The sequence below is a fragment of the Numida meleagris genome, chromosome 3 (genome assembly GCF_002078875.1).
Source record: "Numida meleagris isolate 19003 breed g44 Domestic line chromosome 3, NumMel1.0, whole genome shotgun sequence".
Taxonomy (NCBI): Eukaryota; Metazoa; Chordata; class Aves; order Galliformes; family Numididae; genus Numida; species Numida meleagris.
This window is the reverse complement of record NC_034411.1, coordinates 30,679,797-30,702,268: the sequence shown is the minus strand read 5'-3', so window position 1 is coordinate 30,702,268 and position 22,472 is coordinate 30,679,797. Positions and strand designations below refer to the sequence as shown.

General features: G+C 52.5%; 1 protein-coding gene across 10 annotated transcripts; it reads left to right on the top strand.

Moving 5' to 3' along the window:
- VEGFA (vascular endothelial growth factor A) lies at positions 528-22,472 on the top strand. Of its 10 annotated transcripts, none has more exons than XM_021390894.1 (9): positions 1,509-2,187; positions 6,123-6,174; positions 11,264-11,460; positions 13,241-13,317; positions 13,705-13,737; positions 13,905-14,051; positions 16,397-16,468; positions 17,603-17,734; positions 19,967-22,472. In XM_021390894.1, exons 3-9 carry the CDS (start codon positions 11,386-11,388, stop codon positions 19,986-19,988), a joined length of 558 nt encoding a protein of 185 aa, XP_021246569.1. In that variant the 5' UTR covers positions 1,509-2,187; positions 6,123-6,174; positions 11,264-11,385; the 3' UTR covers positions 19,989-22,472. The 10 variants fall into 10 exon arrangements, with proteins under 10 accessions (XP_021246571.1, XP_021246565.1, XP_021246568.1 ...); XM_021390886.1 differs by lacking the exon at positions 1,509-2,187 and adding an exon at positions 5,502-5,979; XM_021390890.1 differs by lacking the exons at positions 1,509-2,187; positions 13,905-14,051 and adding an exon at positions 638-795.

The window sequence follows — 22,472 nt, the reverse complement described above, 5'->3', positions numbered from 1 at the left end:
CTCGTTTAATTTATTTTTTCCCCACCTATACTTTGATCCGCTGGGATTTTTTTTTCCCTCCCTTTCCTGCAGAGCCTCCCCCCGCCCCGTTCCCTCCCTCTCTAGCCAGTTTGGATTTTTTTTTTTCCTGTTACTATTCTGATTTTCAAAGCGGTGGACACAGAGAGAGAGGCAGAGAGGGCAGGAGGCAGGCGGTCCGCTCGCCCCCTCTGCCACCGCCACCCCGACGTGCGGAGCGGGCTCGGGCTCGGCCCCTTCCTTCCCCCGGGGGAGGCGACCCCGGCTCGCCGCGAAGAGGGGGCGCAGCGAAAGAGATGCATTGAAACTTTCCGCGCAAACTTCGTCGTGAGTGCGGGAAGCCGAGAGCGAGCGCGGCGCGGGTGCCTGCCTGCCCCGGCGCCGGGAGAGCGGCCGCGCACGGGCGCCGCTGTGGAGCTCGGATTGCCCGGCGGCGGGGGCCGGGCGGCGGCGGCGCGGCCGCGGAGCCTGCGCTCGGCCCTGGGGAGCGCCCACCGAGAGCGGCAGCGGGGGCCGGCGGAGAGCCGGCCGTATGGAGGGGTGAAAGCGGAGACCCCGAAGAGGAGACCCCCTTCCCGCGGAGCCCCTCGCAGCGCCCGGGAGGCGGCGGGCGCGGAGGAGGCGCGGGCGAGAGCGCGGCAGCGGGGCGGCGGCGGCGCGGCGGCGAGGCGGAGTGCGGCGGGCCCCGCTCCGCGGCGTGCGCCGGCAACCATGAACTTTCTGCTCACTTGGATCCACTGGGGGCTGGCGGCGCTGCTCTATCTGCAGAGCGCGGAGGTAAGCGGCGGGGTCGGCGGCGGGACGGGGCTTTGTGCGGGAGGGACTTTTCCCCTTCTTCTCTTCTCCCCCCCCCCCCAGCCTTCCCTTCGCCTCCCACCTGCCCACCGCGCTGGCAGCGGGGCCGGGCGGGCGCCGGCGGCGCGCACACACGTGTGCGGGTACGTGTGCGTGTGCGGGGCTGCGGCGGGGGGCGAGCGGCCGGGAGCCGCGCGCGGAGTGCCCGCGCACGTGTGCGCGCATTGCACGCCCCCGGCGCGGGGCTCCCCGCGGAGTGGCCGTGGGGCCGCGGGGCCGCGGGGCCGGACGCGGGGCAGGGAGGCAGCGCGCTGCCTTCTTGCATCAGCCTCGCCTCCCGTCCTCCGGTCTCCTGACATTGCAAAAGGGTGTTCGGCCGTATTTGCCTTGGGTCCCGGCTCGGGTTCGTGCCGCCGAGCGGAGTTCAAAATACCTCGCTGGAAAAACAAATAAAGATCAAAGAGGACAAAATGGATCCTGATTTTTTTTCCAGATTGATTTTTTTTTTTTTCAAAATACATATCTCCGGCACCGAGATTACAAAACCCCGCGTTTTTCCCTTCTCTTCCTCCTTGGTCACTTTTACTTTTGCCTCATTGTCATTCCTGAGCGATTAGAGACCAACTCTTCCTCCTTTTTCTTTCTCTCTCGTTTTTTTTTTTTTTTGTTGTTTCTAAAAGGCAGTGCTCTGTGCAAACCTGCCCTATAAATCTATCTGTTTCTGGACTCCGGAGGGCTGTGTTGCCAAGAGATATTAAGGGGTTTAGACAGAGTGCCCACGTGAAAGTGGCCGTGCGCCGGGTAGGCATGGATTATGTTTAAGGCTGTAAGAGGCCAGCGCTCCCTGCACTGCTCCTCTGCTCTTGCAGGGAATGTGAGCCACATCATCTCCCACAGACATGAAAATAAAGGTCGCCTGCAAGCTGCTCAGTTATTCACATTGTTTGTTCAGCACAGATGCTGGAAGGTAACTCCCCAATTAGGAGCCATTTCAGCTGGAACTGGAGGCAGGCTCCGCACGCTTTGTTTCTCGCCTGTTATATCTCCACTTTCCCCAGTGACAGCCACACGTTGGACAGTGCTGGATGGGAACCAAGGCTCAGCTCCCATCTGAGCGTGTCACAGAGCTGCGCCGTGCAGCCTGGCGGCCACGTCTGCCTCATGGGACAATTCTTTCCGCTCTCCAAGAGTTTTTCCACCGTCACCTAAAACGGGGCTTCTCTGCCCCCTGGCTCCTTCATAAACTTGCAGAGTAGTGTCTCCTCCCTGGCTATGGGTTAGACAACTCCGTGTCCGGTGATAAAACCCTTCAACCCTCCCCTTGCTCCTTCTCCCCTCCCCTTCCTCTTCCCTGGAGACGAAGCTGCAGATCAGGTAGGGGCTGAGTCTGTCTTTCCCCAGGGGCCGTGCAGAAGTCTTTTCTCCTGGGTAGGAGGATGGTGTGATGTGAAAAGAAAGAGGGAAAAATTATGGTGTGGCGTGGGAAATGCGGAGCAGTGGGGGGTGTTGCAGGGTAAATCCGCGGGGGACTGTGAGATGCGTAGATAGCGGGGTTATGCGGGCCATAGAAGTGCTTGGACAGACGGACAGTGAGGTCTGTCCTTCAGTTCTGTCCTTATTTGTCTGTGGGCCGCTCGAGCGGCACGGTGATGGTCGAGATGTTGGGAATGCCAGTGGGTCTCACGTAGGCAGCCTGACCGTGGCTCTGGGCACGGCGGAAAGCGCAACTCTTCACATTGTGCTTTCGTGATAATACGTATCAGTGCTGTTAATCAGGCTGTCGTACTGAATAAAACCTATCTAACTAGCCAGCCGCGTTGGGGAGAAGTAAAGAAGAGCCGTGGAGAGGCTGGGCAGGAAGGCAGGGTCAGGCGCGTGTCGGGCGGCTTTCCCAAGGGCAAAGGAGGAGGGACGTGGGAAGCTCGGTGCTCCTCAGCTGAAGAGATGGCTCCTCACCGAGGGGTTGGCACGCTCACTCCCAGGACGGTGGGAAGTGTGTCACGGTGTGGGCTGGGTGGCGCTGATGCCACAGGTGTCTGCCTCCACGTGTGGCCACAGCCCTTCTGCGCGGGAGAGGGAGGAAGAGGCGGTTTTGCAGTGCCATCCTCCCGGCTGCTAGCCAGCACCGAGCTCCCACGGGCTCCAGGAGGCCGCGGTGGTGTCCCTGTTTCCTAGAGATACGGGGGACAGCAGCTCCTTCTCTGTCGGCCTTTGTCCAGGCGTAGTGATGGCAGGTCCCTGCTGATGGGGCCCTGGGAACCCATCCATTCCCTAAGACGTGGAGGGACCTGGCTCTACCAGCTGTATTGCCACAGGGAACAGGCAGCGCTCAGACACACAGGGAGGGAGAGCGCGCCTGTGACCAGACTGCTAATGATCACACACCCACCCGCCGCGCTGCCTTCAGCCTGCTTCCGCGCCAGGCCGCGCCAGGAGCTCCGCAGCCCCTTGGCCGCCCACGCACAGCGGACACCTTCCCCATAGCACTCCTATGGGGAAAGGAGGAGGGCTCCTTCGGGAGCAGAGGAGCCTGTGCTGACACTGCAGCGGGGCTCAGCGATGCCTGAGCAACCCAAGTGGGGTCTCTCGTCCATCCTGCTCCGTATCAGGGTGCCTGCGCTGTGCTGGCAGTTTGTGGGATTACTGACCTCTGGCTGTGTGCACAATGGAGAGTGAGCACAGCGAGAGCCCCCTGCTTAAGTAGAAACCGCTGAGAAGAATTTCTAGCGCCTAAGACGAAAAGTGCATTAACTCCTGTCCCAGAGTCCCTCTCAGAGTGGATGGATTGTTTGTTCCAGTCCTAAACAGTTACAAAGCTCTTTTAATGAGGCTGCACAGATTAGGGGGAGGGGAAGGGAGAGAAAGAGTGCTGGTGGTGTTGGTGAGGGGGGCGATGACTGGGGAGGAACAGCGTCATTAACCTTTTCTCTCCCTTCAGAGAATAACTTGCTCCATACTGGAACTGGGAGGAAAGGGGGGGATGGGAAAGTGCAGGTACAGAGATGTGAAACACAATTATTTCTCCAGGAGGGTTTTGCTCCACTTCTGGACATGCATTTGCTGTGACCTGCAAAGGGCACAAAAAAGAGCTTCCCACCCTTGAGTCGTCCAGGGCTTGCTTCCACACCTCTGTGACATGCTGAAAATCTATTGGAAAGAAATTGTGTTACAGAGCTGTTGGGTAATTCCGAAAGACAGCAGAGGAGAGCGTGACCTTCAGGCTCCCACCGAAGGGCACGCTAGGCCCGCTTGTCCCTTGGAACGCTTTTGGTTTCCCAGTGCCCTTTGTGATATGCAGCAGCCTGGTTTAGAGTGAGGCAGAATCCCCTGCCTCATCTGCTGTTAGAAAGGCTTTGAGAGCATTAGTGAAAGGCATTGCCCAAAGGACAGAGAAGTTTCTTGACCTGGAGAGCCGACCATGTGTTACTGATAGTTCTGGGTGTCTGCAGAGAAGTCCCCTTTGAGCTCTGCCAAGGGGGCACAGCAGCCTCATTGCCCCACTCCTGGCAGGCTCCGTTATCAATCTCATTTCACATCTATGGGTGGAATTGCGACCCAGCTGTAGGTGACGACTGGGAGGGTGTGCTGGCTCCTGCACTGGTACACCCTGGGCAGGGAGAGGTGCTGGCCACGTGTAGATCAGCAGCGAAAGTGTGTGGCTTGTGTCTGCTTCCCAGCAGCCATGCACCACGTGTGTGTGTGCGTGCAGGGAGGCAGGGGGCTTGGCAGCGGGCTGAGCAGCCTCACGCCAAGAAGGGACAGCATGACCCTCAAGGTGTCTCAGAGCTAATTCTGCTCAGTCCATCGTGGTCATCTGGTGTGTGAACCAAAAATCCTGCAGCAAAAGGTCTTGGGGGCATTGTGACTTGGATAGACTGACCTGGCTCGTGATTGCCTTCCTGCGCTGTGATGTGAATTGAGGCTTTTCTGCCCTTGAAGCGGTTTTCTTCTGACCCATAGATCTTCAGGCGCTGAGCTGCTCTGGAAGGCCGCTGCAGCCTCTGCTGCCTCCATTTTGTTTGCACTGTTGCAGTGACCTTCACACTTCAGGGATGAAATTGTTCCTAGGAACCTGCTTTTTAAACTGTTATCATGGCACTGAGGTTAGGCACACAGGCTCTCCTCGCAGGGACATAACAATGGGGTGGCTCAGGCCTGGACCGGTGTGGTACGCTCAGGTACAGAAAGACGTTAACAGAAAGGAGAAGCAAGGAGTTTGGTCAGGGGAACCTTAAACAAAGGGAACTGTGCACAGACACAAAGGAATGGCTGAGAGAGGGGCTCTGTCGGCTCGCTTTCCCCCTCCTCTTCAAAGCTGATACTCCAGGCTGTGCACAGGGCTGCTGAGAAGGCAGTAGATGGCAAATTCCCGATGTGAGCCTGAGGTGGACTTTGCCTGGTCCGTTCAGTCCTGTCTCCAGCTGTGAAATCAAAAGGCCTTTTTGTAGGCTTAAATACAGCAGATTGCTGATGAAGCAGTGTTTTGTGTGTGCCTACTTGCTGAAATGCAGCAGGTTCTGGGGTGGATGGCGTCACGCAGGTGGCAACATACCTTGCAGAAGTGAAGAAACCTGAGTGTTTTGGTTTTGGTTCAGAACAGAACAGCAGGGGGAAACCTGACTTGGCTGGAAAGTTACGTCAGAACTCCAACCCTTGCACAGAGCAGGAAGAGTGGAGTTTTTGTTACACCTGGAATTAAAAAAACACTTCCTTAGCAAAGTGGTGCAACACTGCTGCATGTCAATCTGGGGGTGGGTTGCCTATTGCTGCTCCTGGTTAGGAAATGCCCCTTGGCCCAACAGGGCAGCAAGCGCAGAGCTTGGGCCTCGTTCTGTGCTGGGGATGGGCCCGTTACGTGACAGTGCCAAGTGTCATGCCAGCCCGTATCACAAGGAGAGGAGGGACGCTGTGGGGTGTTGCAGCACGCGGTGCCCTCGCAGCTAATCGCCTGACACGGGGCCAGGCAGCGACACCTCTGCGGCCACTGACAGCCGTGGGTGACATTGAGAGGGGCGCAGTGCCCTTTGGCGCCTGACAGCTCTTCTCTCCCCCCGCCCTCCCCATTGCTGGTTCAGCTCTATGGCGGGGAGGCCGGCTGCTGGCCCAGGCCCCGCAGTAGCCCGGCGGTGCGCTCGTTCCTTTCGGCTCCCGCGGGGAGAACAAAAGGTGTCTCTGTGCCGCCGCTGGGGACGGCCTCCTCTCGGGGCTCCCCGGTGGCGGCGGGCCCAGGACCCCCCCACCCCCACCCCCTTCCCCGCGGCCCGGCGTGACGGTTCCGCGTCGTGACCGATTCTCTGTTCTCTTCGCAGTTGTCGAAGGCTGCTCCGGCCCTGGGGGATGGGGAGCGGAAGCCCAATGAAGGTAAGCGCGGGGCGAATTCCCTCGGGGGCGGGGGGGCTCGGGGAAGGAGGCCCCGGCGGCCAACACCGCCACCTCCCGGGGAGCGGCGGCGGGCGCGGGGCGCGGGGCGGGGGCGCCGCCATTAAAGCCCGCGCGGTGCTGGCCCCGAGGAGCCCGCGGGGCAGCGGCCGGGCGGCCTTGGAGCTGGGGCGGGCGGCGGGGCCGGCCCAGCCCTCCTCACGCCTCCCATAACTGCGAGAAGTGCGTGCGTGCGCTCGGGCACACACGCGCGCTCATTTATATATATATATTTATATACTCACACAAAGAGCTTAGTAGCTGCGAACAGCCTCCTAGGAATTCGCCACAGTGTCGTAGGAAGGGATTTGTCATCTTCGCTGCTTGCCTCTTCCCCGCAGGCGCTGGGGGTGCCCGGCCAGCCAGGGCTGATCCCGAACAAAGGCCTCAGCGCCACCCAGCACCCGGCTGTGGGTCTGGGGGAGAAGGAGAGCAGCTCAGGCCCTCCCGACAGGACCACCTGCCCCTGCTCTGGCTGCTGCTGTGTCCAGAGCCATGCTGGAAAATTTTTACTCTGGTGTGAGACACAGAGTGCTCAGGGTCTGGATCCCCTAGGTTCTGCTTAATGGCAGCACAGTAGAGACAAGAATATGGCCTGCTGGGGAAGCGTGGTGCTTTTGTGCCACTCCAGCTGCCTCAAGACTGAAATACGTCCTCTGCATCACTGATTTTTGCCAGTGGATAGATGTGTGTGTGGGCCAGAAGAATGGGCAGCTGCTGTGTCAGTGGGAGATGCCCCCTGCACATCCCCTGCCCCGTGTGTTGCAGCCAATTGGTTTTCACAGCCTTTAGGCCAGAAGTAGGGTAGCGGGCAGTCCATTTTGTAGGAATAAAATGGCAAGATGGAGATCGTCAGATCCGTACCACAGGGATGTGATCAATAAAGTAACTACTATGCCTCCACCAAGAAGGAAACACAAGCTTTCTTAGGCGTTGTGCGTTTCTGAAGAGCGTGTATTCTGGATTACAGTCTTACTGTAGACATTGGAGCCTTCAGGCTGAGGTGATCATCAGCTGCTCTGAGGCCATCCTGACTGTGTTTTCCTTGCTGCCTCCATAGCTGAACAGAGCCCTCGTCAATATGGCTGTGGTGAAGGGTCCCCCCCATGGGCTGTGACCTCCAGCGTTATTCCAGCTGGAGGTCAGCAGAGGGCTCTAGCAGTGTGGGCCCAGATTGGCTTTTTTTTTTTTTTTGTCGCACTCGATTTCAATTTCTGTAGCTTTATTAGCGTGACAGGCTGCGAGTGCATTGCCAGAGGTTTGTGGCAGGCTGTTTGGGATAGGTGTCCATTTTGCACGGCCGAAATTTCTGATTTGCTGGCGGGCTGCCGCGTGTTGTGCTTGACCCTTGCTCCTGCTGAAGTCAACAGAAGAAGGTTCAGTGACTTCAGAGGGATCAAGATGGAGCCTGCTGTGAGGGTTATTTCGGTAACCGTTCCCTCTGCTGTTGGTGGAAAAGAGGCAGTATCCTCATCTGGCCATTTGTTGTGGCCAGCTACCTTCCAGAGGCGGAGATGAGTTGAGCGGAGTGTCACGCCCTGGCACAGGAAGGCGGATGGGAGCAGGAGAGAATTTGGTCTAGCAGTGTGAGCAGTGAGACTTCAGTGCTATTCCCTTGGTGCTATTCCTGGCCCTGCGATGCAAATACATCAGTAAGCAAGAAGTCAGGACTCTTGGCATTACCTTCTTGGCTCTGCGTCTGTCCTGCTGGATGACCTTGGAGGTCCACTCTCTGTACCTCAGTTTCCCCTCTCTGAAGAGGAGCCGTCGATGTGCCTCTGTTGCAGAAGGACAGTCCTGGAGTGCCTTCTCCCACCAATGTTCCTGGGGCCTTTGGGGAAAGGTGATTTTGTGTCTGTGGCCATTTTGTGCTTGCTCTGAGATGTCAAGCTGCAACAGGTTTTTATTTGGGATGAACTTACTTTGGTTGGAGCATGTAATTTTAGTTTCACCCTCTACTGTTCTGTGCTCCAGAGGGCTTTCCACGTGTTTTGTGGCACAGGAAGTTGTAGAGGAATCAGACAAACACTCTTTGTTTGTTCCATGAGAAAAGATTTTCTGGTATAAATAAAGGAAACCACCAGCACTTGTGGCTGCACTTTTATTTTTAAAAGAACAGTGTGTCTGTATTGCTGCAGAGCCATTGACGAGGAGGGAGGCAAAATGATCATAGAGCTGCTCCTTTTCTAGTCTAGCTTGTTCCCACTCGTCTGCTTGAAATTTGGACTCAATCCCACCTGCCATGGCCATGTCTGCCCTAAAGTGTTAATGTGGGCCCTGTCTAGGTTTTAACTTTTCTTCCCTCTCCATTCACAAAGAAGAACCTCTGACTCAAATGTGGAGGTGTGTTACAGTGTAGGGGTGTGGGTTAAATGCAGGATTAACTTTTAACATGGGCTGAGGCCCAAATTGCGGGAGGGGAGCAGGCCAAGCAGTGTTAGTCCTTCAGTGACCTTCCCATTTTTCCCCGTCAAAGACAGACGTCCTTCCGTCCCCAATACAACCAATGGAAAGGAGGCATGGACTGAATCAGCCCGGCAAAGTGTGGAATATGACTCCCGGAGCATAGGAGTAAGCATAGCAGGGGCAGGGCTTTGAGAGATGACTGTACCTCAGTCATGTGCTCTGCTATAGCTGTGCAAATGGACTGTGAAGCATTGCACAGTCTCCGTGTGAATGCTCTGTGTGCAGCAGAATCAGGGCAGTGCGCCTTTTGTGGCAGGAGATCTGACTGGCAGCTGGAGAAGGAGTCCCCGTTTCCTCTTCAGAGGCTGATGCAGGCTTTGGAAAACCATTGTGCATTAATGTAAAGGTGAAAACTCCCACGTTGTTCATGGGAGGTGTTTGGTCCTGTCCAATCTCCCAGATCTCAAGTACAGCTAGCAGGGTGAAGCCAAGAAAGTAAAAACTCTTTAAAATGTCAGATGTGCTGTTCTGTGGCCAATCTGTTGTCCAGATTCGATGGTATAATCCAGCTGCTTGCACAGTGCAAACATTCAGAGAGCATACCAGACCTGAATCAGTTTCACTTTAGTTTTCTGCTTGGTTTTGGTTTCTGCCTCTTCATGTCACAGCCTAATTCAGCGAGCAGCCTTTGATCTGCACAGGTAAACTTCGCTTCCCCTCCCTCTTTTCTCTCCTCCTTCCCCATGCAGTCTGCAAGTGTTTCTATCCGGAGCTGTGTGCCTTTATTGCCAGGGTTCCCAGATCCTTTCTGCTGGCACAGTGTGAATAATCAGCAGTGCAGTTCAGTGGCCGTCATTGTGCCTGCAGAATTTCCCACATATTAAATTGTTCAACTTGTTGGAACATAGGCAGTGACTAGGGTCACTCTGAAGGGGAGCAGGAAGGAGGTAGTATGGACGTGATGGAAGGACAGACAAGAGGCACACTGCCGTCAGGGGAAGAAGGAAGAGGGAGGGAAGGACAGGGAACGGAAGCACACTGTCTTTTAGGCTAGGAATACCTACCTGTGCCTGCCAGGCTACATTTTCTTTTCATAAGCCACTTTCTCTTTTAATAGTAGCTCACGCTCCATGACACTTCAAATTCCCTGGATGGGAGCTCCTCCCTTCTTGTACCCGCTCTCAGCACCGTGGCACTGTCAGCTCCGCGTGACCTAGAATTAACTTTCAACAATTAACTGTGGGCTCTGAGCTCCAAGCCGTGCAGCTTTTGCATTTTTTTGTGGCAAAGTAACCTTTATGCCAGTTTGTCACAAGTTCAGGGCGCTTTAGAAACGCTTACCGGAGACCATTTTTTTCCATGATGCAAGCACTTCGCGCTTATCGCTCAGAGTTATCAATGCTGGTGCTGTAGGACTCTGCATACTGTACAGGTGGATCATTATAGTGCGTAACAGTGTGGGGCAGGTACTCCCTCTTTGCGCGTACTCTTCTCTCCTGCTTCGTTTGAGCCATCTCCCTTTGCCTGCATGCTGGTGGAGCTAGGAGGCATCGGGGGCTCTAGGTACCTGCTGTTTGCAGAAGTGTGCTAGCAGCTGGGTTTTGTGCGTGTGTGCTTATCTCTCCTATCTCTCATCTCTTTAAATCTCTCCAACCCTTGACCAAGCAGCAAGACGAAGCTTTGGCAAGAGACTGGGAAACATTGAGAAACGCTTGTGAAATCGGTGCAGATCGCAAGCAGTCAGTGTTTGCTCCATTCAGAGGAAAGGCAGGGGATAATGGCAGATCCACCCCGTTTCCCCTCCCACATGGCCTTATTGTGGTTCAGTAGCCAAGTATGTGGTCTAGTTAATCCTGGGGGTGCTGTGGGCTTGCTTTGAGTCTCCCGGTGGGTGGCTCAATTCCTTGTTTTGGGAAAGTGGTCGATGTGGAGACATGGGGGCCATGACCTGCCTGCCTGCGGCAGGTGATTCTGAAGGCAGCCTCTTGAGGTGAATGTTATGCATGAGCAAAGGAGGTGGCTGTTGGGAAGAAAGAAGCCACGTAGACGCATTGTTCAGAACCATCTCTTCATTCTCAGGAGAGTCTCTGTGCCAGAGTCTGTGAGAGGGATGCTTCTGCCTCTGGCTTATATACCCCTATCTTCTAAAACCCGCTGAGGCACCAACTGGCCATTATGAAAGGGGGTAAAAGATGAACCAGTGAGGGTTCTAGTCCAGAGTGCAGATCATCTGTAGCAGCCTCTGGTGTTTTTTGGCTGAGCTGATATGCTTGGTGGCAGCATATCTGAGAGTATTGGGGATGGCAAGGGAGGAAGGACCTGTGGGATGCATGGTGTCAGGGAGGGCTAGTCCAATTAGTAAAGCTCTCTGGCCCATCATGTCTCTGCACTAAAGCAGTGGCAGGGGAGGCGATCTCCCCTTTCCCACTTTATTTGGGGTGTGGGTGGGAGGGTGGGTGGGTGTGTGAGTAGGGCAGAGACAAGGAAAGGACTTAGGCCTGCAAGACTGTTAGTGAAGAGCATAGGGTAGATGTGTTGCAACTGTCTGGCTTGTTTTAAGGGGTAAAGAACTAGACATTCTTGAGCTAAGTTTGCATTAACTTATTTCCTCCATTCCTCCCTGTAGTTATCAAATTCCTGGAAGTCTACGAGCGCAGCTTCTGCAGGACAATTGAGACCCTGGTGGACATTTTCCAGGAGTACCCTGATGAGGTGGAGTACATATTCAGGCCATCCTGTGTGCCTCTGATGAGATGTGCGGGTTGCTGCGGCGATGAGGGCCTAGAATGTGTCCCTGTGGATGTGTACAACGTCACGATGGAGGTGAGGGCCCAACCTGCAAGCTGGCATGCTTGGGTGGAGGAAGCAAGTCACCCATCACAGCCACTCTTAAGTCCCATCTCCCATCTAACCCAGAGGAAGAGCAGCCTACCCTAGGGAACTGGAAATTGTCGGATCAGGAGGGCTTACCTCTTTCCTGATCCTTGCATCCAGCATTACACCACACAGAGGTGAAAAGTGAGCTGCCCATCTGTATGCAAAGCTAAGAAGAGAATCTGTATTTCAGTGGCGCTGACCCTCCTTAGTGCTCAAATACAGAAGCTAGGACTATGCAAAAGAGATTTCTGCAATGGAACGCTTTACCTTAGAGAATGCAAAAGGCCATTGCTGATGCTGTTATCTCTGAGGCCCTAAAGAAGATACTCCCCAGGCCCTTGCTCTACCTTAACTCTGCATTTGGTCCACACAGCTGTTGCTCTGAAGGCAGCTGTGTAGTGCAAAAGGGGAAAGCCTGCCTGTACTCCCTCCTGGAGGGCATGCGAGGTCAGCCTTTACCAACAGAGCAGAGGATTTGGGTCATTAGCTACATTGGCACAGCAGGGGTGGGAAGGGTCTCTAAGAAACACGCTGCTTCAGTGTCAAGTGGAAAAGCCTTTCTGCCTCTGGGCATCCTCCTCCTTTATTTGGAGGCTGCTGAATTCATTTCTTGGAGGAGACAGAGACTGGCTGTGATAGCGACGGCTGGGCACGTGAAGACACAAACTCTGCTTAGAGAGCTTTGTCACTGCCTTTGCCAACCTGGATCCCCGCTTGAATCCAGCATGGTGCTTGTGCCCAGTACCCTTGTGTTGTAGCTCCCTCACATACTTTTGTCTCTCAGCCTCATGAATGGGCCCTGTACATCAGTTTTTTTTATGTGGGTGAGAGACGTGCAGGACTTTATGATTACCAGCCAGTGCTTTTCACTTGTGACCTCAGCTGCATTTGAACTCTGGGAGAGAACCTGTCTGTGTCCTTCTGTGGTTCCCCTGTATGGCTTTTCCACTTGCAGGCTCCAGCTTGGGCCAGAGCCTACTAGCGCGGTGTAACTAAGGATGGTTTTCTTACCATTCCTTGCTGAATTACAGGTTTCGACTGGCATGCCCACATGCTTGTAAAGGGTCAGAGGCACTTCAGTAGCAAATGCTAGAGGTAGCAGTCCAGCCAGGTTCTGGGTTGAGAGACTGTGACAGTATGTGCAGAGTTTCTAATACAGCTTCTCTGGAGGCACACAGAGTTGGAGGCTGGGCAAAGTCTGGTTCTGCAGGGGTGTTTTAAGCACAGAGCACCAGATTTATTCTGTGTGTTGTCTCAGGGAGAAAGCGAGATGGCAGCCAGGAAGGAGTGGTGGCTTAGGGAAAATTAGTTGGATATGGAGCCTTTGCTTTGGGCCTTTGCTTTAGGCTGAAGCATGCCTCTTTCTGAGAGCAGGCTAGATGCTCCATCACTGTCTTTCTAGTATTGACCAGGGACGACCACTCAGTGAGACTCTTACTGTGGTGTTATGCCCTCTCCCATGCCTGTCTCCAAGGCAGTCCACCAGTGCTGGCACCTTCCATGCATGAGCAAACAGAGCTTTGGCACAAGACTGGTGTTGCCGCTTGCTTGTGATCAAAGGCCTTCCCTGACTGGGAGAACTGGGCCTCAAAGCCAGCTCAAACTCTGCCATGCTCTTCCCAGGTGCACCTGGAGTACAAATGCTTTTACTATGCAGTGGACTGATTTGGAGCTGTGAATATAAATAGTGAACGGGCAGTGACCCTCTCTGTTTCTTTCATTCCAGATCGCGAGAATTAAACCCCATCAGAGTCAGCACATAGCGCACATGAGCTTCTTACAGCACAGTAAATGTGACTGCAGGTGAGAATGGAGCAGCACTGGTTCCTCTTGCTGTTAACTTATTCTGAGCCTTTCCTTTTTTTCTGCCACTGTGTTGAGACTGTTGTCTCCACAGCTGGTTTGCAGTGGGATGACTGAGTCTGGGAAGACAGCTCTGTGGCTCGCGAGGCCCCTCTGTCTCTAGATGTGACAAGTGGACAATGCTAGCCTGCAGCCTGGGGTCTTCTGGCCTTGGAGAGATGCAACAGGAGAGCAGTCACTTTGCGAGCTGCTTAGCCTGTGCCACAGGCATCCCGCAGTGGCAGCTGTATATGTCTTTCTCTGGACTTGTGGGATCTGGGGATAATACTGGAAGCGTATACGGTAAGCTGCCTTCTAACAATGCCTTTGTTCTCTCTTCCCCCACAGACCAAAGAAAGATGTCAAAAATAAACAAGAAAAGTAAGTGACATGCTTTTTCTCCCTTCTCTTTTGGTGGTTGGTTGGCATTTCTTCTCCCTACCGCCCCTTGCCCTTTTCCTTGATTGGTTGGAGATACTCACTTTGAGAAGGTGTTTTTGGAAATGGCATATGGTAGTGCATGGGGCAACGCTCTGAATCCGTTCCAGGTGGGCACAGAAACCCAGATCTGACGGTCCTTCCTACATACCCCAGACCTGGAGCTTGCATGACCCACAACCATGGCAGTCATTCCTAATGCTTTACCCCGAGTCAGGGAAGTCCCGTCGTGTGTGTCCTACCAGAATGGATTCAAGGTGCAGCCCCCATTCTCCCTTGCCTCCTCCTGGGGTGTTTCTGGTTACTGCATATCGCTGCCTTTCTTTATTATTAATTTTTTTTCTTGCTGCTTGAGTGAGAACTTGCTCGCTTCTTTCATGGCAGCTTGGGTAGGAGCTCTGCTGGCTACAGGGAGAGGTGGCAGTGGAGGCCTGGTGGAGGCAGGACTGATGCCATGCACGATGTGATGCTGGTTTTGGTTGGGTTGGGGCCTGGGAAGGGTGTAAAGGAGGTGAATGTCCTAACTGGGACTTGGTGGAGGCTTTCAAGAGAGTTTTTTTGAGCTGATGGATTTGCTCTGGTGACCTGAAGAAGGTTAAGGCACAACCTTCCCTTTCCTTCCTTCCCAAAGTAAAAAGGTTGTGGAAAGGAGATAAAAAAGCTCTCGTCCTGCAGTAGTTGCAAGGACGATCGCAAAACATGGAACAACATGGACAAAAAGTGACCTCTCTGGACAAGAGGGTCATCCGGACTGCGCATGGCTGGGATAGTGACTCTGCCATTTAGAGGTGCGGAGTTGGAGAGGAAAGGGGTGAATACTGGGAGATGAGGCTGAAACAGAGAGCAAGTGGAAGAGTGAGAGAGAACGTCTTTCACCCCTTTCCTGGTGGTTGTGGATTTCTAGCTGCCTTCCAGCCTCTCCTCCTCCCCCTGAAAACCTGCTCGTGGCTGCATCAGGCTGCGTGCAGCCAACGCTCCCCTCTGTGCAGGGCCGTGTTGGGGATGGTCATCTGCGTGGCTCCGTGGTTTGAAGGTGTGTGAGTTGGGTCTGTGTGAGCTCTGGTGAGGATGGGGTGTGGGTGAAGCAGCCAGCCCAGACTGCGTTGCATTCCCTTTCCTCTTCTAACAGCACCTTGCCTGCTCTTTGCTGGTTCTGCACTCCCTGGGGAAGGAAGGGAAGGGGTGGGAGAGATCGGTGTGCTTTGATTTGTTCTGGTTTGAAAGTCCTGTTAAATATCTCCATCCTTCAGATTGATTCTCCTCTCCCTCACCACCTCCCTGTGCCTCCTGACATGTAGGGCAGCAGCTGGGAGCGAGCTGATGCTCTGACACACGTTCCATCAAGAAGACTGGAGCAGGCCTAAGAAACACATGTGGTGTTCCTTCCTGTCCCCCTACTCCCCCTCTGCAGCTCCCTCCCAAGATGGGCTGCCCCCAGGCAGAGCGGGGAAGGAGGGAGGCTGCTGAGCTGCTGCGGGGCTCACATGTCTGACAAACCCTGGTGCTTGCTCCAGGGCCTTCTCACATGCCTGTCCCTTGTTGCTATGCTGATGTAGCTCGAGGAGCAGTGCAGGCTCCAGCCTCCCCCACTCTCTGCTCTTACTGGGCTACAGAGATCCATGTTTTCTGCCCAGGCCTGCATGTCCCAGCCCCTGCCTGTCCCAGCTCCTGCCCAAAAATCAGGAGCAGCAGGTGAATTTTTAAGAGAGTGCTTTGGCTCCGTCCGCTTGTCTGTCTGTAAGATCTATGTGGAACGCAAAGGTAGGGAAGGGCTGGATGGAGGAGGAAAGAAAGGAAAATCTGAAAGCTGCTTCCAGTTATCATCTCCTGGGTGTCCTGACTGGGCCAGGCCTCCCTCCTCTGTTGCTCAGCAAGGGTGATGCTGGAAGGTACGTGAGCAGAAAGTGAGGTCTTCCTGAGACCACCGAGCCACAGGCAGTGGTGGGGTGGACGAGCAGAGCTTTCAGGCTGCATTCCCCCGTCCCATGCAGCAGCATTGCTCAGAACAGGCCTCAACCCTTGTCCCCAGCGTACTGAGCCCAGGGCCCAATCGCTCCCATCCCATAGCAGGGTGATTGCCATCCCCGCAGCAGGGCTGCTGGGTGTCCCCTCCTTGCCATCAGGTCACGGTAGTCTCTTTTTCTTCATGTCAGCCAGTGTGAGCCTGAGTTTGTCACCAGAGCTGGTTGTCTGCGCTCGCTGCAGTTCCGTGATGCTTTCACCAGGCTTCCTGATCCCTACCCCTCTCCACTGCCCCGCTGTCCCTCTCCAGGGGTGCGGGTGCCCTCAGAGGCCTGTGGATGCTTGCAGCCCTGCGTGGAGGTGGCCTCAGTGCACACTGTGTCCCTGGCGCTGGCTTGGCTGCGGGCAGGCTGGTGGCGGTGTTACAAGAAGGCCAGTGAGCGTGTGTGCGAGGTGGAGGTCTGCGCTTTGCTCTGGGACTTGCCCTCCAGTCCTGCCTCATGTGCTTTTCCCTCCCAACAAGGCACATGGCTGTGTTTTTTTTCTCTTCCTTGCGTTTTCTTCTGTTTTCTCTCTTGCTCTCCCTCTCTCTTTCCTTCTCTCTCTCTTTCTCTGTTTTTTTTTTTTGTTTTTCTTCCAGAAAATCAAAGCGAGGAAAGGGGAAGGGTCAAAAGAGAAAGCGCAAGAAAGGCCGGTACAAACCACCCAGCTTGTACGTTTGTGTCCTCTGCTTGTAGACTCTCTTCCCTCCCTTTCCCCAACCAGTCCGCCTGCTTGCTGCTCACTCAAAATTTCACCCTCCCCCCTAGTCACTGGTGGGCTGCAGGTCCTGCAGGGGCAATGCTGGCGGTGGCACCGCTCTGGCGCAGAGGGTGTCTCAGGGAAGGTGGCTTTGGCTTGCTTGACTCTGTCTAATCATCACCAGTGACCATCTCCCCTGGGCACAGGAGTGCGGGCGGGTGCCCCACGCCGCTTTGCCACTCCTTTCGTTATAGCTGTGTCCCGCACTGTCCCCCACTTGCCTTGTGCCTTCGCTGTGATGGCTGGTGAAAGATGAGCTGGTGCCTGCTGTGCATGTGTGTGTGTGCGTGCGTGCGCGCGTGTGCGTGTGTGTCTGGCAGAGTCACAAGCGGAGAGGAGAGGTGGGACGGTGGGAAGCCGGAGAGGGGGTGCCGGGGAACTGGGGGGGCTCTCTGTCTCTCTCTCTGCTGGATTCGGTGGCTTCTCTCTCCCTGCCTCTTTCTCCCTGTCTCTCTCTCTTTCGCTCTCTCTCTCACGGTGGTTCACAAAATTCTGCATTGTAAATTCACAGTCCTTCAGAGCAGACTCCTAGGTGGCAAGGTGGGGATGGGACTCATGGAAAGGAGGGCAGTGCAGACTGCAGGTGTAAGCGCACAATGCTGGCACCCAGCTGCTTTCCAGGGGACAGACCCTGCGTACTTAACCCGTTTAGCCTCTGGCTTCTTTCTACTCCAGCAGCCCACTTCAGAGAGCGCCTCTCATTGTCACCTCAATAGCTGGGTGGGACTTCTCACCTTCCCATCCTTGCTTCTCCCTTCCTACTCCCTGTGGCGTATGCCAGTGGATCCAATGCAGGATTTGTGAATACTGTGCAGAGAGCCTGTTTTCTTTCTCTTTATGCTAATGCAAGGGGATGCTGTCCTGACCATGTCCTGGGCCTGCTGGGGTGCTGCTGGAAACCCATCAGCCCGTGACACTCCAATGGGCAGCATGGGGGCTGCGGGAGGGGGCAAGGGGATTGCTTTGATGTTTAGGGTGTTGCATGTGTATTTTCTTTCTGCTGAAGCGCTGTAGCTTAGACATCTTTCCTTTTGCCTTTTTGCAGTCACTGTGAGCCTTGCTCAGAGAGGAGAAAGCACTTGTTTGTACAAGATCCCCAGACCTGTAAATGTTCCTGCAAATTCACAGACTCACGTTGCAAGTCGAGGCAGCTTGAGTTAAACGAGCGCACTTGCAGGTTTGTGTCCTGAAGGATGAAAGAGAAACACACAGAGAGAAAGAGAGAGAAAGAAAGAGGGGGGAGCTTGCTTCCTGCTGACTTCTGGCATCAGTGCTATGTGATCACTTCTTTTCTCTGTCCTACATGGGCCAGAGGACAGAGATTCTCTGTGTCAAGGGGCGGCTGTGCGTTTCTGATATGCTGTCAGGACATGGATGGGGATGGGTGTTCATACCTAAGATGTCCTTTCCCTAGAACAAGATAACAGAGTTCATACTGCTGCAGTAGCTGTGGGGAGGGTCTGTAGCCTTCTGTACATTATCTGTATGCAATTCTGAGAGTACTGTTGTACAAAGCCAAATCCTTCTTAGCTGGCTGAGATTTCACCACCCCTATCTTCCAAGCCCTTTCTGTGTGGCTTGTGGACACTGTTGTGTGCAGAGTGAGGAAGGCCAGGCCACACTCTCATTCACCTCTTTGTTCTTAAAAGCCAGGGAGAGGACCTTGTCCTCTTGCCCTGCACTCACAAGTTCTCTTTTCATGTCTTCGCCAGAGTTGTGGTTTGAGGGGCGAGGGGCTCCATTCAGGGCTGTGGTGTGGGATACAGCAGGGTCAAGCCTGTTGTAGGTGAAGGCATGCAGAAGTCTGTATTTCAGACATGTGAGTTGGGAGATGGAAAGACACTGTGTGGTTAGTGTCCATTCAGAGATCCACACTGTGAGTGTATTGCCTCAGTATTACCTGTCATGCTCCCATCTGTAACATGGATGTGCAGAAATTGATTCCTGGTTCTCACCTGAGCTCTTTGGTGAGCTCAGCAGGATCTCTTGACTTGCTTAATCTGTGTGTGTATCTCTGGTGTGTGATCATCCTACCTATTTCAGAGAGTGGCATTAAGATGGAGTTGTTAATGAGCCCTTGGCTGTGACTCCAAACTGAGTTCATAGAAGTCTAGGAGCTTCCTCTTGTCAAGGGAATATTGCAGGAGCAGTGACTGGATGAGAAAAGGTGAAGGAGAGAGATGCAGGGTCCTCTGCTGGCTGCATCCTGATGGAGAACGCATCCATTTGCCTGCCTGGAATTGGCTAGGTGACTAGAGCTCCTTCAGGCAGCATGTGCTTCCAATAGGTGTACAAGTGCTTTGTGCCAAAGCCAGAGGCATTTAGCACTGCCAGAGCAGTCGAAACTGTTCTGCATACAGAGTTTTCTGGGGTACTGCAATGTAAGTGGGAAAATAATTGATGGAGGGGCCAGACTACAGCAGCTTGCAGAGTTACCCTCCTCCCAGTGAGCATAGCCCCCAAAGAGCCAGACCAGACCTTGCCTTGTTATTTTCCCCCTGGTCTTGCACCGTATCCCCAGAGTAACTGAAAATTACCTTCCAGAGTTTGAAGAGTGAGAAATAGTACAAAGTACAAAGAAAAACAAACAATACCCCGAATAAGTCATGATGGCAGAAGGGATTTACTTGTGTCTTTTACTAGTCCCTCCCTTTGGTGGGATGATTGGCACTAAGGGAGGTTTCCAGAGCTGGTGTGTTGGCCAGAAAGATGGCAAGGAGTCATAAGAACGGGTAGGTTATCTGTTTCCAGACAAAAAGCTGGTTAAGCTGAAGTTCCTGCTGCTGCTTCTCCTTGTAAAGTTAGAAGTGGGCCCTAGAAGGGAGGGCAATTTTTTGTTTCTCCCACTGCTTCTTCAGGCTGCTGCTGCTGCTCTCCTCTGGCGCTAACCCCTGCTCATGGCAGCCACTGAAACGAGAGGCACTTTCTTTTCAGCGAACTTCTTGCCTGCATGAGGCTTTGTTGTCTGCATTGCTTCCAACCCAAACAACAGGCTAGGTGGGGAGCTGGGGGAGCGTGTCTCTCTGCATGCATTGCTTGGCTTTGTTTTTGTGTGTATGTGTGTATCTATGTGTGCATGTTGTGAGAGGGTGCAAACAAGACACTCAGCTTGTGAATGAGGAGGCCTCTGATCCTACTCCTAAATTTCCCTCTGTACCAGTGCTCCCCCACATCTAGGTGAGCCTGGGGGAATAGAATTTGTTGACCCATTCATGGGTCGAGGTTCTCTGCTGCTCTGCCCCAACTACACAGCACTTCATCCCACCAGTGACGTCATGCCATGTCTTAACACCATGTGCTCTTAAACACATCAGCCACGTCCCTTCCTCCCCTCCCTTGCCCTGCTTGCACCCCCGTCACAAACATTAACCTCTTCTCCTTTTCTTTCCTTGCCTCTCCTCTCTGACAGATGTGAAAAACCGAGACGGTGAGCAGCGGAAAAGAAGGGGGAACAGCCCTGTTTCTGGAGCCTGATTTCTCGCCTGGACAGAAAAATACAAAACAAAACACTAATCCAAATGAACCCTAAAAATGAAGGATCGGTAGAGCACAGCACTTTCAGTACGGATGATGGACTCCGGAAGGAACATTCCCCAAGGCACCCGCCGCACAGAATTCACCTTTGGGTTTTGAACTGTTTTATTTTATTTTTTGTTTCATGCTGCTAAATAACAGAGCCAGGAAGACTATAGGGGTGTATTTGATGGGTTTTCCCATGCATACATATATATGTGTGTATACATGCATATACATATATATATATGTATATATATTTTAACCACATCTATATATACATATATGTATATCTTAACCACACACACACACACACATATATATTTTATATATATATATATATATACTGATTATTTTTTTTAACATTGCTAATGTTATTGGTGTCTTCACTGGATAATACTCGACTGCTGTGGACACAAGCGGGCTACTTGGGGCATAAGAAACAAGCTAAGACTGGACTTGAGTAGAAGCGCTGGGTGTAAACTTCTTAACTCTAACTGACCTGTGCGGCCTCCGCTGTTTCTCTGTAGAGTGTGCTGTACCACAAACCACCTTCTCCTTGCCTGGGACAGGGAGGAGAGGTGACGGAGAGGATGGGCAGGGAGTTCCAAAGAGCGGCATCCTAGGGTGCGATGGGTCAAAGGCCAAGGAAATGGCCATCTGCGTGATCAAGGATTCCTCCTCCCCTCTCTTCCCCCAACCTTCGCCCTTACTCGTCTCATAACCTGCCTGCCTTGCTGGGACATGGGATGTCAGTGTACATTTTGCGTTGACTTCATTCGCTATAGAAACTTTGCCAGAGAGACGTGCTGGCTTCTCTTAAGGATGGTGGGCAGCTGATGCGCACTAACTTTCCCTTCAAGAAAGTATCACAGGAGTCTAGATTTCCCGCCCTTGGTGGCTGCAAAAGGACACAAGGCCTACAGTGTGCTGAAGCAAGAATGGGGACCGGTGCCTAGCCACACAATTGTTCAGCACTGTCTGCTTTCTTCATGCACAGAGCTGCCACTCAAGAGCATCCAAGATGCTTATGGAACATTTCTGGAAAGGGATATTAATCAAAAGTATATACACAGTAGGGGTGTGCGTGTGTGTTGGTGAATGTGTGCATTTGTGTCTGTGTGCATGTATGTTTGTGTTTTTCTCTCTTTTTTATATATATATATTTATTTTTATACATATATATATATAAAAAATAATATATATGTATGCCAAGATGGAAGGGGGGAAAAAGAAAGCAATTTTTTGCTGCCTTCCGTTTGCACGTCCAGTGTGAATGACCCTTGGGAACGTCAAGATTTTTTTAGTGACGTACTGTAAATACCAGGCTCCTTTTCCACCTCTTGGTCTGGGAATCAAATGTGAAGGCAGCCAGAATCCCTAAGCCATGTCTGAAAATCTTGGCTATGTGTGTATCTGCAATATACTCTGCGGTGTATGTGGAACCCACCTTACACACGCGACACACACACACACACACCCCTGAAAGCGTGTTTGTACATCTATGTGGATATATATAATCTAGTTCTGTGATTAAAATTATTAATAATAATAATAATAATCAAAAAGGTACTCGGTCTGTGTCAGAAATCTGCCAAACATCATCTGCAATTGAATTTTCAACGCCTGATAATGTACAACACGGAAAGCTTCCAAAAAAGACAAGACAGTCTAAAAACAGACTCACAACAAGTGACTACTAACCACTAGGAACTCCCCATCTGAGTGATGACTTTCAGGAGAACACACGGGTGGGTGCTTGCATCTGCAATGTATAATACTCATGCTGCATCGTGCGCAAGACAGAGGCTTCCGATGGGGGGGAGGGAAGAGAAAGTGTTTTATATACTTATTTAATATCCCTTTTTAAATTAGAAATTAAACATAATTTAATTAAAGAGTAGGGATTTTTCAGTATTCTTTGTTAATATTTAATTTGAACTATTTATAAGCCGTACCTCTTTTTTTTTCTTTTTTTTTTCTTTTTTTTTTTCTTTTTTATTTGTACTGGTTGTGTATAAATTTAACTTTCCTGTTGTCCCATCCCATCTCTCCCCAATTGTTGGCAGAGTCAGTAGCATGTTATGGGCAGTTATTTAATTAATTTCTCTAACACCTACCCCTACACATTCCTATTGAGACAAGGGTTAGATATACATCTACATACTATATATATATTTGGCTATGTGTTTGTATATATATATATATGTTTATGTATATGTGTGATTCGGATGAAATAGACGCTACGATTTTTTTATATATGTACAAAGAAGAGACAGGAAAAATAGAAAATTCTACATCTTGAATCTCTCTCCTTTTTAATTTTAATATTTGTTATCATTTTATTTATTGGTGCTACTGTTTATCTGTAATAATTGCGGGGAAAAAAGATATTAACACTA